This window comes from Talpa occidentalis, unplaced genomic scaffold, assembly GCF_014898055.3.
Source record: "Talpa occidentalis isolate TD23 unplaced genomic scaffold, MPIMG_talOcc4v2.1 talOcc4.12, whole genome shotgun sequence".
NCBI lineage: Eukaryota > Metazoa > Chordata > Mammalia > Eulipotyphla > Talpidae > Talpa > Talpa occidentalis.
The window spans coordinates 14,533,876-14,551,890 of record NW_023601212.1 but is presented as its reverse complement, the minus strand read 5'-3'; the positions used below and the strand labels follow the sequence as shown (position 1 = coordinate 14,551,890).

General features: G+C 51.1%; 1 protein-coding gene across 1 annotated transcript; it reads right to left on the bottom strand.

Annotated features, from left to right (window-relative positions):
• Positions 1 to 5,978: 5,978 nt before the first annotated feature.
• HTR3A (5-hydroxytryptamine receptor 3A) lies at positions 5,979 to 17,430 on the bottom strand. The gene is made up of 9 exons (XM_037504263.2): positions 17,253 to 17,430; positions 14,789 to 14,955; positions 13,310 to 13,354; positions 10,566 to 10,675; positions 9,582 to 9,751; positions 7,685 to 7,845; positions 7,135 to 7,345; positions 6,807 to 7,028; positions 5,979 to 6,277 (listed from the first exon to the last, which is right to left on the bottom strand). The coding sequence occupies exons 1-9, from the start codon at positions 17,317 to 17,319 to the stop codon at positions 5,979 to 5,981; spliced, it is 1,452 nt and encodes a 483-aa protein (XP_037360160.1). The 5' UTR covers positions 17,320 to 17,430.
• Positions 17,431 to 18,015: the final 585 nt, after the last annotated feature.

Below are 18,015 nucleotides of genomic sequence, written 5' to 3'. Positions count from 1 at the left end.
CCTGGGTACTTGTGATGATGCCGTCACAAAGGTCTTTCTAACAGAAATAGGGAGGAGAAGATTGAAGGGGATGTGACAAAGCGGGGAATCTGCTGATGTTATAGTCTTGACTTTGAAGATGGGGGACAGGCTTCCGAACCAAGGAATACAGGTGGCTCTGGTTCCCGGAAAGGCAAGGGCACAGAGTCTCCCCTAGAACTTCCTGAAAGAGCATGGTCCTGCTAATCCATTTTGGGCCTCTGACCTCCAAAACTGTAGGAGAGCAAATTTCTGTGTTTAAGCTGGTGACTGGCTACAGCAGCAGGTACGCACAGCTAGTGTGCAGCAAAAGCTAAGGATGGGCATTGACCTAGGATGGGCAAAGAAATCATGTGGTGAGCCTATTGAGGACTAACTTCATCTCATTGGTCCTTACCTCAGAGCCATTCAACTACTGCCCCCCCCATCGCACCTCCTGCCCCAGCTCCTGCTCTGAGTCGCACCCTATTGTCACTTTTCTTTTCCCGGGACCCTCTCAGAGCAGTGCCATGTGGGCTGGAGTTGGGCCTTAGAAATCCCAGCAGAAGGGAAGACCAGGAACCCTCCATGGACTGTATTTCTGTGGCTTTTAGGTAAAAACAGCGTCTTCACCACCCAGCACCAGTATCTCTACTGCATAAGCAGGAAGGGAGGAGCCACTGAGTGTGCAGCCAAGTGTGAGGCCCAGGTCTGGGGACAACAGAGGACCAGTTGCTCGGATCTGTGTGGGCGCAGCAGTGTTATGGGGGTGACGGCCTGAATCTGCCCCAGCGTCAGGACAGGGCGCCGGGCACCCTGGAACATGACCCTGTGTTCCGGTCAAAGGAAAAGGCTGGCCTTGAAGGAAAGGGGCTGCAGGTGCCCCTGAACAGAAATGGGGTCCTTTTGGGAGGGAGGAAGAAGGGACTAGAAAATGGCCCATAAAACCCCTCCCTAGAACTTCTGGACTTTGCTGCCACCTTGTGGACAAAAATAAAAAATCTGGGCTGTGACTACCCTTGGCCAGAGACTGACATCTCACACTGGACCCGAGACCAAGTCTTCTCTGAATTTTGAGGTGGGGGGTGGGGACCTCTCCTAGGCATGTGGAGCTGAATTTTCCAGGCTCCCGTGGTCCCAAGTGTCATACTCATGGTGTGTCCCTAAGAATTTACCTCTCGGCACATAGGGACACGGGAGAAGGAGTTAAACAGGAGAGACCTGCTAGAATCAGAATGGTCTGACCAAGTTGTGTCCAGTGTCCATGCACCTTCCCGGAGCAGGAACTCAGAGCTGTGGCTTTAGGGGAGAACTCTGCAAAGGAGCGGGGAGTGTGCAGGGGCCAGAAGGAGGTGTCATGGGAGACAGGGGCAGGGAGGTGTGGACACAGAGGTCTGAATCAGCCTGGAGGGGCCAGGAACTTTAGCCCCCGCTGGTCTTATGATAACTTCATCCTGCACATCCATGACATGGGAAAAGAAGGGCAAAGTCCTCTCCTCCACTGTCCCCTGGGAGACGCTCTACCTGCTCAGAATGTGGATGCAGATTGAGGAAGGGCTGATATCTCTGCTCTAGTCTCATGACTTCCCTGGGCTTTGCCCCATATTGGGAGGATGGTGCCCACCCCATTTCTGAGCCAGGTGCTAATGTGATCCCCATTTATTCAGATGACAAGATTGAGGCTCAGAGGAATTAAATATGAGTGCAAGATGTCACAGGTAGCAAGCGATGGGGACAAAACTGAAATTTGGGGTGTCTGCAGCACACTGCATGGCACTCATACATTGTCCCCAGCAGATATGTGGTAAAAAGGGATGGAAGTGGCAAAGTTTTGCATGTTCTAGCTCTGGCTCCCTCTCAACTCTGCTCTGATCATGGAAATCAAGGCAGGTCAAACCTCTGGTCTGCTCCTTCCCAACCTGGAGAAGGTCTCTCTTTAACAGAGTCTGGGAAATGAAGTCTATACCTTCGCTTCAGACTCAGGAAGATTATTCTCGGGAAGTTCTTCCTACTGTCTAACCTCTATCCCTCCTCCTGCAGGAGGTGCTCCTTTATAACATCCCGGAGAGAAGAGAGAGTAGATGTGAAATAGGTTTCTGTTTCAGAGAGGGGTTTTCTTGTCTCTAAAGCCAGGGTTTAATTCTCTAACCACGACAGTCAGGGCTGGCCAATCACAGGCCTTCATGGGCGAGTTTAAATTATAGGGGACCAAGTTAGAGAAAAGAAAGGGAAAAAAAAAAAAAAACCTACCCAACTCTCAGCCACTGGTACTGCAGCTGATGGTTAATTACTGCTGTTTGTGTGCAATGTTAGGGTACCCAGTGCCTGGTCAGGGGGGACAGTGTATGGGGGGAGCCAATGAGTGGGTGTCAGGTGGAGACAGTTGCCTGGGTTCTCCACTTCTTTACTTCTTTCCCCCTCGTCCACCCCTCCGCTCCCCTCCAATCAGGGGAGGAGCTGCCCTCTCTTGCCCACCACCCCTCCCCAAACATTGGGAGGAAAGAGGGAATGATTAGCATGGGGCATTGTCCCTGATAATGGGCCCCAGCTGCCGCCTGAAAGGGAAGACAAAGCGCCTGGCCGCTCCACAAGCATTATCCCCTCGTTAAATCTCTGTTATTAGATTAGATTCAAAATGTATTGATTTTCAGGCCAGTGGGAGGGGTAGGGGGAGGGAGGAGAAACTGGCTCTCCAATGCCCAACCACACCTCTCGCCCCCCACCCCCCCCAGACAGCATCTCCTCCCTCCTGATTTCTCAGAGAAATCGCCCCTAAACCTGGGTCCTGACTGAGTGCAGCTGCTCTCCCTGATTGTCCTGAAAGCTGAGGTCCTGGGGTGCCCACTGCCTCCAGGTTATTGAGCCCAGGTTGCCCCGCTCTGGGCGGACTCCCCAGCTTAGAGCCTTACAGAGTGCTGGAGGGAGGCAGGTAGGGCACTTCCAAGACCTATCACGTGAGTTTTTGTGTGTCAATGACAGGTTTGGAATGAAAAGTTGGAATGTTTGCAGGGGAATAGACAAGGTTGTGGGAGAGGAGTGGGGGAGCGAGAGAAGCCTTTAGCACCTCTGAAGCTTATAAAGACCTGGTGGCTTCTGGTTTTCTCTCCCTCCTTAGAGAGAGTGAGCTGCAGGGCAGGGGAACAGAAAGAAGCAGGTTCTAGAGATATAACAGGGCGTGGGGAAATTCTGGGTGTTCTATCCCAGATGTGGCGAAGGTCTCCTTGGGAGAGCAACATCAGGACTGATGGACAAGGTCAGTACACAGCAGGAGGTCTCTGACCCTGGGCCTCAGTTTCCCATCCTGAGCAGCACAGCTTGGATGCTGGATCGATGCGCTGACTGGTTGTGGTTAGTGGAGCGGAAGATGTTACACGTGGAGGCTGGGGGTTGTTAATTGGCTTCCTCAATGCTGGGCGCTGCTGCCCCATTGATTGTGGGCCAAGGCTGGGGAGGGGGAGATGGGGAATCAATAGCATGACTCGTGTCTTGCTAGCTCTCTGGTTGGACACTTAGTCAATAGCCACCCACTTACTGACCAGTGGTTCATTGACAGTGCCAAGCTGTCCACCTCTCTCTCTCTCTGGCCTGAGACATGAGAATCATCCAGCAGCATGGCCCTAGCAATGCTCATGGAGTGGGACAACTTTTGGTCCCCAAACCTGGCCTCCAAGTAATGGGCTTCCAGGACCATCCTGGGAGACTTGGGATGACCCTACCCATCTCTAGCCCAATCTCTGCTCAGTAGGAGGCAAAGGGGGGCAGGCAATGCTCAGCCCTACAATTGTCTGCCTTTCACTGGGAGACCCTCACACCCAGCCATCAAGAAAAACAGATAAACAGGAAGTCCCTAATTAATAGTAAAATCACACATGTCTGCAGTGGAAGAAGCAGATGAAGGCTTATTCTCAGTTCACCTTAGTTATAGTAGCTGGTGAATTCTTGCTGGGGAGAAACTGAGAGAAACTAAACTAGGCAAGTTGCCCTTCCTCAGCCTGCAGGCTCTTTCAGACACAAGCCTCCCATGAGACCAAGTTTCTGCCCTCTACACGGCCTCCTGGGATGGCAGAATCTGGTGTCAAAGGAAAGAATAGCTTCACATGTTCCAGATGGAGTCCCTTACACTTGGCCAGCCTGGAACCACTCACCCCAGATACTCCTTTGGGGCGCTTTCTCTGTAGCCTGGGGGTGTTCAGTCCCTGTCCACCATGCTTTCCTGTGAGTGACAGGCAACCCAGGAGCAAGAGAAGGAGAAGGCTAGAAAGAGAAAGGGAAAGTCTCAGGCAAATGGTGACTCTAAAATCACTCTTGAAGGGCCCTTATATTCCTCTACTCTGAATGCTTATTAGGAGGATGAAGTGAGAGTTGGGGTGCCCCTCAGCCTGTCCTAAACCTGCATGCCAGGAAAGAGGCCAGGACATAAAAAGTACCATCAAGGAGCAGACCCCTGACTCTCAGGGTCCTGCTTTCTGGTGGGTGTGCCAGGGGCAGGTGCTGAAAGTTTCCAGAGCAGAGAGGGAAACTCAAGCTTTTGCTTTCTCTGTCCCGCAAACATCAAACCGGCGGGTGCTGGCCAAGGTGCTGATGTTGTTCCTCTTCGTGGATGCTCTTGCAGGGAGTGCTTACCCCCATTTCACTGAAAGACCATGAGCCCATGTGCTGACAGGGCTGTGTGGACCCTTCTAGTGTCTCTCCAGGGACCACAGAACTGAACTTAACCTCTCCCCAGACTTTTCCATCGTTAAAAGGTCGTTGTCCTTACTGCCACACCTTGCATCCCACTCCAGTTGTTTCTACTTCTGAACAGCTGCCTCCTAATTTCTTGAAGAAGAAAGCACCAAATAACTGAAACTACTAAAAATCCCCAAACCTCCTTCCTACCAATAATTTTAAAACTGTTCCTTCACCCACCCAGCTGCTGATAAATGGACAAGAAGTGAATTTAGAGCCATCAAAATTTATTCCCCCCACCCAGCCCAGCCCACCCCCATCATCTGATGGAACATGAGTTTTCAGGGAAGTGGCCCCAGGTAAGATGAGGAAGGAGACATTAGGGTTAGAATCTAATGCAGCATTATTTGGCCCTTGTAGAAGACACTTGGTTTTGCCTTCAGTCTGAGAACACGGTTGACTACGTGCCTAATGACAGAGGAGTGGATAAAGAAGATGTGGTATAGATGCACAATGGAATACTACTCAGCTGTGAAGAAAAAGAAGAAACCTTACCATTTGTGACAATATGAATGGAATAGAGGGGATTCTACTGAATGAAATGCATCGGAAGGAGAAAAACAAATACTGATGATTTCATGCATGTGTGAACTATAAAGAAGCAAAGCAAAGGAACAGACAAAACCCAAACAAAACAAACCCTTGGAATCTGACTGCAGAATCGAGGTCCCCATAAGGGGAGGGTGGGAGGTGGGAAGCAAAGGGGGAAGGGTCCCAATGGACATTGGTGAAGGATTACGGCTACTTTGGCGTTGGGTATGATGTGGTAACGCACATCTGAAGATGTGTAAACCCATACTGCTAAGACATGCACAGCATTGTAAGCCGGCAGTACTTCAGTAAAAAAGTAATTTAGTAATAATAAAATCAACACAAGGTTGAGGGAGCGAGCAGAATTCCAAAGTGCCTTATTTGGGAAAGTGCCAATAGAGAAACTGAGGCTTGATGCATAGATAGATGTGAGAGGATGCATTGGTTTCACCCGATCCGATTTATAATGGCTTCAAAGCCATAATAAGCATGTAGGGGAGAGGGAGGGGAATGTCAGGATCTTTCATACCAAGTTTTAGGAGGAAGAGTTAAGGCCCTGGCTTGGGATTGCTGAGCTGAACTGGCATTGGAAGCCAGGATGGAACTGCATATGTGTCTTGAGAACTCTCCTGGCATCCCCTGGGCCCTGAAGGATCAGAGCAGAAATCCCCCCACCCCCATCCTGACCGGCACCCCCCACCCTCCACCTGAGCTGTGCCCACTCAGGAATACTGCCAGATGGACCAGAGCGTGACCAGGGTGACGCTGTAGGCCAGCACTGCCAGCAGGTAGACGCGGAAGAGTAGCCTGTCGAGCACAGAGCCCACCTGCAGCCAGTCCCGGGCCACTTCTCGGCTTTCCTCCCGCTTTTCCAGAAAGTGCCGGATGGAGGAAAGCTCCTGCAGCAGCCCCCTCACCGCCAGGGACGCCTCCCGAGGGGGAGGGGGAGGGCTGCCTCGCCCCCTCAGGGTCTTCTCAAAGTCCCGGGGTCCTCCCAAATGGCTGCAGTGGTTTCCCATGCCTAGAAGAAGTGGGGAGCATTGTCAAGAGAGGGTGGCCCAGCCGGGCAGCCTGAACCCTGTCTCCATACTGCCTCCTGTCTGTCTGCCTCTGGGGTGTTTAAAATTCTAAGGGACGTGGTCTTTGATCAGAATAAGGGTGTTAGAAAGCCTGGCTGTCATCACTCACCAAGTGAGGCACAGCATCCCATATCTGCCTGAGGGGCATCCATTTGACCCACTTTGGGTCCACCTCAGGGAAAAGCCACTTTTAGCCCAGGGGTTCAGCCTCTGGGATGCTACCCCCTCTCTCTCCATACCTGCTTGATGAGAACATGTGCAGGTGAAGAGAGGGTCCTGCTTCGGCTGGTCTCAGTCTCCCTCCTCCCAATAAAGCCAGGCCTGGGCCCCATGTGCGGGACAGCTCTCAATCCCCACGCCCCTCAGGCTCTCTGGCATGCCAAGTCCCTCAGAGCCTCCCTACCACATCCCACCCTGGCATGCAGGCTGGAAGCAGCCCTTTGTGCATGAAGTGCCCCTGCCCTTCCTCACCTGAGCAGTCATCAGTCTTGGCAGCTTGCGGGGTGGCTGGGGACCTACGGGCAGTGGACTGCTCCCCCAGGCACAGCAGCAGGGCAATTCTCTCAAGGACCAGGTGCTGCAGCCAGGCAGGCACCGGCTGCTGCAGGTCTTGCTTGTGCACGAGCCGCACAATGAGGATGGTCTCGGCCAAGCTCAGCACCAGCAGAGCCATGCACACCACAAAGTAGACACCTGTGCCCCCGGGTGGGGTGGAGGAAGCGGGGGACACACACAGGAAATGGGAGAGGACCTTTGGTTCCTCCGCCATACTGGGCTCTTCCCCGGGAGCGGGCCTTACCGATGAGAGGGGTGCCAATGGCGGTGGCTGGCAGCGTGTCGGACACAATGATCAGGAACACTGAGTAGCCCAGGAGGAGTGTGATCTTGAAGGAGACCCTCTCACCGCTGTCCGGTGGCAGGTAGAAACCCACGATGTCCATGACCATGAGAAAGATGCTGGGCAGCAGCAGGCTGACTGTATAGAATAGGGGCCGCCGGCGGATGACCACCTGGACCAAGAGAGGGGGTCGGTGGAAGCCCAGGCAGAAGGCCCTGCTCAAAGGAGTGACCACCCCAGGCCAGAACTCCTGTTTGGGATCTCAGCCTGCATCCTCAGCCTGGGCTGCTCGGAGAAGGAAATGGACAGCCCCCTGCTCTGCCTCTGGATCCAAGCTGTTCAGGGTGAGGAAGGGACATGGGTTTTGCCCATGTGCTGCATGCAGCTCTAAGGGGTGATTGTGACCCCGGAGTTAGGGAAGAGGCACCACGGGCTCTTGCCAGCGTGCCTCTTTGAATCTACCTGGGTGTGAGTTCATCGCTGCCCCCACATCTCCTCGAGTCCCACTCACATAGAACTTCATTTCAGCATAAGAGTCGTTGCTTTCAATACTGAACTCTCGATACTGGGTCAGCACCCCCAGAAGCTCCCACTCGCCCTGGTTCATGAAGATGCTCTTGTCGGACTTCACTTTTTCTGGCAGACGCCACAGGGAGATGTTGATGTCCTGAACTGGGAGAAAAGAAATTAAGCCAGCTTTGGAGTCTAGTGCCAGGGTGGTGCCAGACCCAGGGATGGTGAGGCATAGGGTGGGCAGCACCCCAACAACTTGGATGAAAGCTTGGCTTTTCAGCTGCAGCCTCAGTTTCCACCTTGTGCACATTGTGTCTGCCTGGGTGGAGATTAAGGCTTAGATGGAAACACACAGCAAAATGCAAACAAACAGGCAAACCAAGTATTAGAAAGTCTTTCTCACACAAACACACACACACACACACACACACACACACACGCCCCTTTAAACATCTTTCTAGGTTTTCCTGTTAGAATTAGCCATTTAGGAAATGAGCAAAAGTCAACATTCTTCATGTTTGCCTTGATAGAACTGCTTGTCTCCAAAGGTGAATTAGGAAAATAAGCACAATCTTCACATAATACTTCTCTGGATTGATAGTGAAGAAACAGACATACATATGCACCAGAAGCACTGGAGGATCCACTGCAGAAACATATTGGGAAAGATCTAAATGTCCATCTATGAGGAAAATGCTTAATAAACTATGATACTCTCAATCCCAAGATATTCTGTAGCAGTTGAGAGTTATGAGGAGGATCTCAATGTGTTTGAACTTGGAAAAATGTCCAAGACTTGTTGTTGAGTAAAAAGAACCTAGTAGTCATGGGTAATAGCACATAAAATAGGATCCGGAGCCTCCCTGGTGGCACAAGGGGTTAAGCACCGCACTATGAAGCAATCCGCAACTTCTACAGCACGAGTTCAATCCCCGGCCAGCCAGGGAGCAACCCACATGACGCAGCAGACCTCTCCTGTCTCGCCCGCTGCTCCCCTCAGCAGTGTCTTTCAGTCAGTCTGCCTGTTCTGTTCCCCACTCTGTCTCTGGTGAATCTTCTCACCCTCCTGAGCATCTGGCCTGTACCCCAGCTCTTGTATGCATAAATAAATAAATCTTTAAAAATATGATCCATTTATGAAAAGTGAAGGCCAGTAAAACAATTTCCATGTACTTGTCATAAATGTATATGTGTTTGTGCATATATATATATATATATATACACATACATATGTATATATATATTCAAAGGACAGAGAAGAATCTGGAAAATACACTACATGAAGTTTATGCTGCTAAGGGTTGTTTAGTAGTTTAGTGTGGGGAGTTGTTGCTGATGGGTTTGTGATTGAAGTCACAGATTATTTTTCATTATGTTTTCTTGTTAAAGGAAGTTATGTATTGCCTTTGTAATTTAAAGCTAATGCAATAAAATCATAATAGAAGCAGGGGATACCTTTTGACACTTGGGTATGCTCACTAGTGAGCACTAGCACTCATTTTCTCCACGGACGTCTGCCTTGTACCTTCCTCTGTGCTAGCCACCTTGCTGAGCACCAAGCGGTCAGCCAGAAATCATCACTGCCCTCTGTAAGTGTGTTCTAGTAGAGAAGCACACACTGAACAAGCACTTGGAAGTGGGAAAGAACTGCCACTTACTGAGCCTCTTACTGTCAGTTGACACTGTCCCGTTGAAACTTTATGACAACTGAAGGAGGAGACAAGGGCGACAATATCAGTCTCCTTGGGAAAATGAGGAAATAGAGGCTCAGTAACATAAAGAAAATAAATGTAAGTAAGTTGGATAAGGGAGAATGTAGCCTGAGGTATCCCTCTCACTTGAGCGCCCAGGAGCCCCCATATTGCACCCCCATCTCAGGAAGCCCATATACTCACTGGTGTGCAGCCAGCTGGTGAAGGTCAGGGAGCAGTTCTGTACATCGAAGGGGAAGTTGTAAATGTCGAGGCTACAGGCGGTCACCACCTGGAGGGGCTTGTAGTTCTGGACCTTACCGTGATGCTGAACGTACACGTACGGAATCTCAGGAGACTTCCCCACGTCCACACTGGGCAGGGAAGAGGGATCGGTTTAGGGGCTCAAGAAGCAGTCTGAAGGCTTCTGAGCAACCCAGTAAGAAAGAAATTCAAGATAAGTCTGGGTGTCAGGACGACCTGACATTTTTTTCTAACGACAGTTTTCTAGACTTCTTAATCTAGCTTAGGTTCCTTTGCCTGCCATTGTCAAGGTTACTTTCCTAGCAGTAAAGGGCATTTCTCCTTTATTCCCCTGGCAACCTAGCCACAAAAGGCAGGCAAGAAATCCAAAGGCCCTAAGTCATGGAATAGTCCCTAAGCTGCCACCTGCTCGGGTTGGGCAGAGCTCAGGTCCCAGGTTCGCCAGCTTAGTGGCGATGGGCAGATTCGGGGGGAGATCAGGACCTTGTGCTCCACTCTGACTTAGGTTTTTCTTGGCCTCTCAGCTCTAGAATGAGAAAAATTATTTTTAGAGGGAGAGGAATTTGAGACACCATTGAGAAAAATTGGAGCAAGCCAGGAAAATACTGTAAGACCTCATCGCCCTCTCTCAGCTACTCCCCAATCCTAGGTGCTCCCAAGTGACACGAGAGTGGAGAGGACCAAGTAAGGGTCCTGAGTCGGCAGCTTCTGGGAAATTAGGCTGAGAGATGAAAAGTCAAGACAAAGACTGAAGCTATTTCATTGTTTAAACTAGAGATCCAGCCAAAAACCGGGGTCTCCCCAAATACCTCCACCCAAGCTACCCACGGTATGGTACTGAGGGGCTTGGGATGGTGGTGATTTTGTCTCCCCCACATGCCAGTCCCCAGGCTGCGGGAGGGGGCTTCCAATGCCAGTACTCACAACTCATTGATGAGAATGTCTGGAACCCAGATGCTGTTCGTGGGGAGGGACAACTTGGTGATATTGTCGAAGTCCTCAGGGTTCCACTGGAGAAATTCGTCAGTCCAGAACTGGGGAGAAGCAGGACCAGTCATCGCAGCCCCAGCATCTGGGATAGGGTGTCAGCAACTCAGGCCAATTTCACCCCTTAATGCCCTGGCAACAAGTGGGCAACAGGTGGGCACCTTCTTGGGAGAATCTGGGTGTCAGCGGCACCCTAACTAGCAGTGCCTAAGAGTCCCCCTATCTCTGTACTCACACAATCTCTACATGCAAATGAGACCCAGACAGACTCAGCTTCCCCCAGGGAAGGCATCGGGTGGCTGCTAACTCTGTGAACCCCCTATTTGCCACTGAGGGCTCTCAGACACAGCCCTTCTTGGATAGTGGTCTGGATACATATAAATGGGGATAATAGCAACCACTTCACAGGGTGGGATGGTTTTTGTTAAGTTGTGTTCAATGCCTTCTCCACTATCCTGACTGATCTAAAATCTGAATTTGATTGGTTACTTCTTGGCTTCAAATTCTTCAGAGATGACCCATAGTCCTTAGGATCAAGTTAAGCCTCAAAGCCAGCAAAAATCAGGCCTCCACTTATCTCTCGAACTTCATGGGATTTTTGTTTGTTTGGGGGTATCTTTCATGGATTCTAACTCCCAGCCACGTGGAGTGCATATTTCTGCACCCCCCACCCTACCCACACCCACTGAAATCACTTCTTGGAAGAGGTAAGTCATCCTTCTAGACTTAACTAAGGCATCATCTGTTCCCTTTTCCAGGAACCTCCTGGAAAAGTGACCCCCACTCTCGAGGCTGGCTTTTATATGCCCTCTGTGCTCCCACGGTTGTCAGCCTGTCCTTGACACCTGGACTGGCTGTTTCGCTGCATTTAATTGCCTGTCTATGCTTCAGAGCTCATTGTGGGCATGGCCTGCATCTCATTTGCATCTCTTATCCCAGCCCCTTAGCACAGTCACTGGCACATAGTAGACTGGCATCCCCTCACTGCTGGGATAGGCAAGTGACACTAGCGGTCCATAGGTGGGGCCTCAGCCAGACCCCCCAGGAAAGGAGCTCCAGCCTCCTCATTCTTGTTTGGGTCCCTTCCCCAAGGGAAGGTGTGCTCTGTATTAAGGGATGCCTCTGAGGTAAAAAGAGAGCAGTTTATCAGGAATCCTGTACCCCTTGCCCTGTCCCATGAGCTGGTGCTGGAGTAGAGAGTGCCCATGTGGAGGGTGTAGGGTAAAGAAAATGTCAGGCTTTTCTGCCCTCCCGCCATCAGGATAGATGATGGATCCTTGTCCTGAATGCATGCCTGATGGCGGGCACCTGAAATAGGGTGTGGGCATAGGTAGATGGGATTCAGCTGAGCTAAGACTGTGCTTTTAAGGGCGGCGTTACGGGGACGCTAGTAGAAGCCAAAAGAAGCCGAGAGAGAAGCAGAGAAGAAGCAGAAGCAGAAAAGGCCAGAGAGCCCAGATAGAGTGAGGATTTGCTGGGGGCTGGGAGGACTGCCAGCCCCCCAGCACCCCTGCCTGCCATATGCCTGGTGAACACCAATAAAAGACCTGCAAAAACCCACTGAGGACTCTGACTCCTCCTTTACCCGGTCTGCATGGGATCAGAAAACCTGCACAGTGGTCCATTCCTGCCTTTACAGAGGGGGAGGGGCCCGATATGCCAGGTATGTTCTCAGAGCCTCTCTCCTGCTTGACCTCTATGAACCAGCCCATCCTCTGCCCTCCTCTCTTCAGCCACTTTTGATCCCCCTTCTGCACTGATGTCCTCCCCACAGCCCCAGAGCAGGACACTCCTGAGGACAGTAGCCTCTACCATTCACTCCCCCTTCCCTGCCAGCTGCTACTTCCCCCCAACGCTGCCATGGCTTCAGAACCTCAACACACCCAAGCCTGGTCAATGCCCGTCAGAAGCGGGAAGAGTGGAGAGGTGGCCAAGGGTGTGAGGACTAAGTGGATGGAATCATCCAGTTTCAGTCACCTGATTTGGTTATCATCCAATTTTACCTAATTAAAAGAAGAATTTTCTAGGGCCTCCCCGGTGGCGCAGCGGTTGAGCGCTGGGTTGCGAAGCTGCCCACAGCCTCTGCAGTGCCGGTTCGATCCCCGGCTGCTCCCCGGCCACGGGTGAGAGTCCCACATGGCGCGCAGACCTCTCCTGCCGCCCGCTGCTCCCCTCAGCAGTATACTTCGGTCCTTCTGCCTGCTCTGCTCCCCACTCTGGCTCTGGTGAATTCTCTCACCCTCCCGCGCTTCTGACTGTACCCAGTGCTTGTATGTATAAATCAATCAATCAATCAATTAAAAAAAATAAATCTTTAAAAAAAAAAGAATTTTCTAGAAACCAGAGCTAATTGAAGGCAAAATGATAGCCTTGTAAGCTCCTAGGCACTGGAGGTGTTAGATCAGCAGAGGGGAGGCAGACACTTGTTTGAGATTCTGGAAGAACTTCCAGGCCCTGAGGGGGCTGGGGTGATTTCTCCCCCAGTGACCTTTATGCTTCCTTCCTTCCATTCCCAGGCCTGAGATGAGTGGGGTCCAGACCCTGTGTCTCCTGAGTGTGCCTCTGAGCCTCTCCCTCACCAAGGCCTCTGAGATTCCTGATTCCTCTGAGCTGGAGGTCCCTCCTGGAAGGTTAATTCCCATTCCAGGAAATGAGGGTGGAGGAAGAACTGGGCTACTCACCTGCCGGTACCAGATATAGGTGGTCAGGACCTGATTCTTCTCATCCTGTGAAAGGAAAAGCAGTTGGGCATAAGGGAGTCCTGTGGGCTAAGGATCAGCCTGCATACACCACCCCTCAAAAAGAGCTGTCTTTGTGTCTTCCTTTTCTTGGCAAGTGGGAGTGAAGAAAAGGGGCAGGAAGAAGTGGACAGGGGGTAGTTCTTTGGTCAGACAAAAGAAGCAAATTTTCAGTAGAACACATCGTAGAAAAAAACACAATGATCTCTTTAATAGCTTCTGTAGGGTAAGGAAAAATATCAGGCTTTTCTGCCCTCCCGCCATCAGGATAGATGAGGGAACCCTGTGATCCTGAATGCATGCCTGATGGCGGGCACCTGGAGTGGGTACACCTGGGCTAAGACTGTGCTTTTAAGGGCGGCATCACAGGGACACCGGAAGAAGCCGAAGCAGAAGCCGAAAGAGAAGCCAAGAAAGAAGCAGCAGAAGCCGAGAGAGAAGCCGAGAACGCCGGAGAGCCCAGAAAGAGTGAAGACTTGCTGCGGGCTGGGAGGCCTGCCAGCCTCCTGGCCCCCCATCACCCCTGCTTGCCATATGTCTGGTGAACCCCGATAAAAACCTACAAAAAACCCACTGAGGACTCTGACTGCTTCTTTACCCAGTCTGCATGGGATCAGAAAACCTGCTCAGTGTCCTGTCCTGTCTTTACAGCTTCTAACATCGTTGAATATCGATATAGATGTCAGAAATAACCGAATATTATTTCCATAGAAATAATACAAGGTATATATAATTCTATGTACTTTCTATTGTTATATATTATACATATCTATTATTTTATGTATATGTTACAGATATAATGTATATATCATAATAGAAGTTAATAATAGAAGGCATTCATCCAGCCACCTACCCAACCAGCTCTCTCTCTCTCTCCTGCCTTAGAATGAAGAGGTACAAAACCAGAACATGAAAGCCTATCATTTTCTCCCCTTCCCTTTCCAATTCTCAATTTCCTTTCCTGAAACAGCCATAGTTATGAAGTAGTTTCCTTCTAGAAATGTTCTAAAGCCCACAGATTTCATCCTGCATCAAGTGAGGGGGGCACTGACTGAGGCAGAGACTGTGACGTCCATCCCGCCCACCGCAGCACAGCGCCCTCAGGCCCCTGTGTCGCCACAGCCCTCTCATTCACCTCTGTACAATGTCTGACCTCCTCTCCTAGAGAGGATACTAGGACGTGGTATGAAGAGCCACGTGCAGTAAGTGACTGGAAAAGGCAGCCACATGGATGACCCCAGTTTCCTGGTGGGGACAGCCATGCAGAGATAGTTGCAATAGTCTGTCCTGAGCTGTGTGCCAGGCCAAAGCTGCATTGGGTACTTGAAGAACCACTGTGCTGCGCAGGGTGACTTGGTCTCACGTGGTGGTGTCCTGCCCCCAAAGCTCCACACCTGAGCAGGGGAGCACTGGGGCACTCACCACGCTGAGGATGGCGTAGATAATGACATCAATGGAGACAGTGGTCGGCTTCCTCCAGTCGCGCACGGGCCGCACTCCCTTCTTGTAGTTGGACAGGAGGTGATCAGACAGTCTCAGCAGAGCAGGCCTGGAGGCATTGCCAGCCTGGAGTGTCTCCCTTGCCCTGGCTGGGAAGGAGCACAGTTCAAAGTCAACATCAGGGGCTGAGTCTTCCCCTGCTTCTCTTGCCCTGGTTTGAAAGCTTTTAAAAGAAATGTGTGTCCATTATTCCCACCCCACAAAATTTCCAGACACTTCCACACACTGAAATTCACATCACTGGAGCATTGCATCTGCAGAGACTGCTAACAAACTTCAAAGGTATCATCTGACAAGTAACTCACATACTCTTTTACATGAGAGGGAGCTGGGTTGTAAAAGCAGCGACACAAGACAGGTGAGGGCTGAGAGTAGGTACCTTCCCAGAGGAGGTAGACCTGTGGGGAGCTAAAGGGAAGCTGTCCTGGGTATGTGATACTGGAAGGGAAGAGGGTGCAAGAGAGCCTAGCCTCAAGGGTGCAATTCCTAAGTCCACAAGGCGAACCTGCCTGAGGGTTTGCCTCTCCAAGGTCAGATCTTAAGGTCTGCACAGATCTCTCCTTGACCCCAGCCTGCAACTGGCAAAAAGAAAAAGAAAGAAACAAAATAAAGGAAGGGGGCATTGAGTGAAAATCGACATTCCCTTTCCCTCCTTCAAAATCTACCCCCAAAAGATCCCCTCTCTCCTTTCCTCCAGCCATACAAACTGCTGGGGTGCTAAGTCTCCTTCATAGGGTTGCTATATGGGCAACTGTGATGTAAAAAGAAGAGGTTTGAGGGTAACGTATGCAGGAAGCCAGGAGAAATCAAATGGTCCCAGGAAGGAGGCCTACAGGATAAAAAAATGTGGTGAGAAAACCCAACTCCCAGGCCTAGCCACATTTGTGGGGATTTTACATGCATCTCAGTTTTCCTTTTGGGAAACAGTAGAAGCACTTCTTGAAAGGTGCTAAGAAATATGAAGATAAAAATGTGTGGGGTTGGGGAATGGGGAACACCCTAGAGGCCGGGGCTGCAAGGCCATGATGGGACTGGCAGGGTGAGGCCAGGGTTTCACAGACAGGTGCCAGCAGCAGGCCTGGTTTTATCTAAACAAACTGCCTCTTCTCCCAGCTTGTCTCATGTGCTGCCTGCACAGCATCAGCCCTGCAGATTCCCATCCTGCCTCTCACCCACCTATCCCTGGGTTAACTTTCAGCTTCCCTCTGAAGGATAGAGAAAAGCAGACAGAGAAGACAAGAGACCATTTACTGAGTGTCTCCTTTGGCATAATATCAGTGAAGATATTGTTCATTCAACCTTAGCACAACCGTCCATCCAGTATGGCTATCATGACAACCCATTTTGCAGATGAGTATCCCCAAGGCTCAGAAAGGGGGGTACGATGCCCTGCAAGTGAAGGAACCACGATTCAAGCCCAGATCTTTATGTGTCCTCACTACCCCAGCAACATTCCAGAAATGTTACCAGTGACTCTGACCAGTGTGGACAGAACTAGACTGGACCCCACAGGTCTCAGAGCAAAGGGCCAATGCTGGGAGGGACAGAGCTTCTCCTGGGCCAAAGTGCTCCAGACCACATTCATCAAGCCTGGGCCTGCGGGTCCTACTGAACTTCCCCAAATGACAGTTCATGGAGAGAAAGATCCTATAACCCTTCATATCCGCCCAGCCCCAGGAAGCTATCTTAACTGTGCCCAGCCCCAACTTCCCCCAAGCTGTGTGGATAGGGAGAAAAACTGCTAAAATTGATATTAGGATTGTCTGCAGCAAAAAGAAACAGATCCTTTAGTGACACTCTGCCTAAAGGGAGGCAGGAAAAGGGGCAGGATGACTAGGGAGTTGCAGGAAAGTTTGGTGTTACTGGAGTTTAGCCTTGGAAGGGAATTTTCAAAAATGAAGGCCCAGAGAGAGCCCAGGCAACAAAACCAGTGAAGGAGAGGGAAGATTTCTACATTAGTTCTGGGTTCTACTCTGCTGCTAACAAGCCGTGTGGCTTTGACGGAATATCTGTGAACATTCCAACAAGAAAGGGTGAACCAAATGAGCTCCAATTTCCCTAGAAGCTGCCTTCCCTAGAAGTGAGTTTAGGGGCAGGGCAGAGAAGAATCCCTCTCCTGCACCTGTCTACGTTTTCCCCCTGGGGTAGGTTGCTCTCTGCTCCCTTCTCCTGCAAGCCCTGCTCTCCCAGCACTCAACTTCTCCAACTTTCTAGCTCAATCACATGCCGTCATGCACATAGCTCTCCGGACAGCTGACTTTCTGGCCTCTGCACCCACTCCAAACCCTTCTTCCTTCAGCCCTTAGAGGAACGGGGGGGGGGGCATACTCTCCCCACCTCTGGAGAGGGCAACCGAGTCCTACATGTTCTCCCACTGACCCCTTACCTTCTCCCTGTGTCAGGAGAGCGGGCAGAAGCAAAGCCAGCAGCGCCTGCAGGATCCAGAGCCGCATGGTGGGCTACCCACGGTGGGGCGGTCTCGCAGTGACAGCTCAGGGTGAGCCCCGCTAAGGGCCAGTCTGCCCACGGGCTGCCAACCTCATGTCCCAGCCAGCCTGCCTCTCCGGCTGCTCCCCCCGCACTTTCTGAGGATGCAAACCTCACACTGACCCAGCCACCAGGGCTGGGGAGCTGCCAAGTTTTCCTGCAATCAGTGCTTCAGCTGGATCAGGTTTCAGGGCTGGAGGGAAGAGGAGGGACCAGCGAGAAGGGAGCCTGCTCAGCTGATGCAATGTACCCCAGCCCAGCTCACCCCTTCTGCTGGGGGCATGGCCAAGTTCCCCAAAGAGGAACCTGCAGAGGAAGGATCCAGCCTGTCTAATGGGAGGAGGGCCTGCTGCCTTCACTTGTGTCCCGGACAAATATGTTTCCTTAGCACTGGACGGAGGCAGGATGGAGTGAGGTAGGGGGAGCAGGAGGGCTGTTCTGTGGCTCCAGAAGGTGACACAGTGCCCCTAGCTAAACAGGGGTCTGGGCATCTCTGTTGACAGAGCAAAGGGGTCCCCTTTGTGTTTATCTAAATATTCATATTTAAATATTAATATATGTACCGCTATGCCATTCATACTATACATGTATATGTATATTTTTTACTGTACGTAGTAAACGTGTGTAGTAGATATAAAATAGAAATACATGCTTATTGCAGA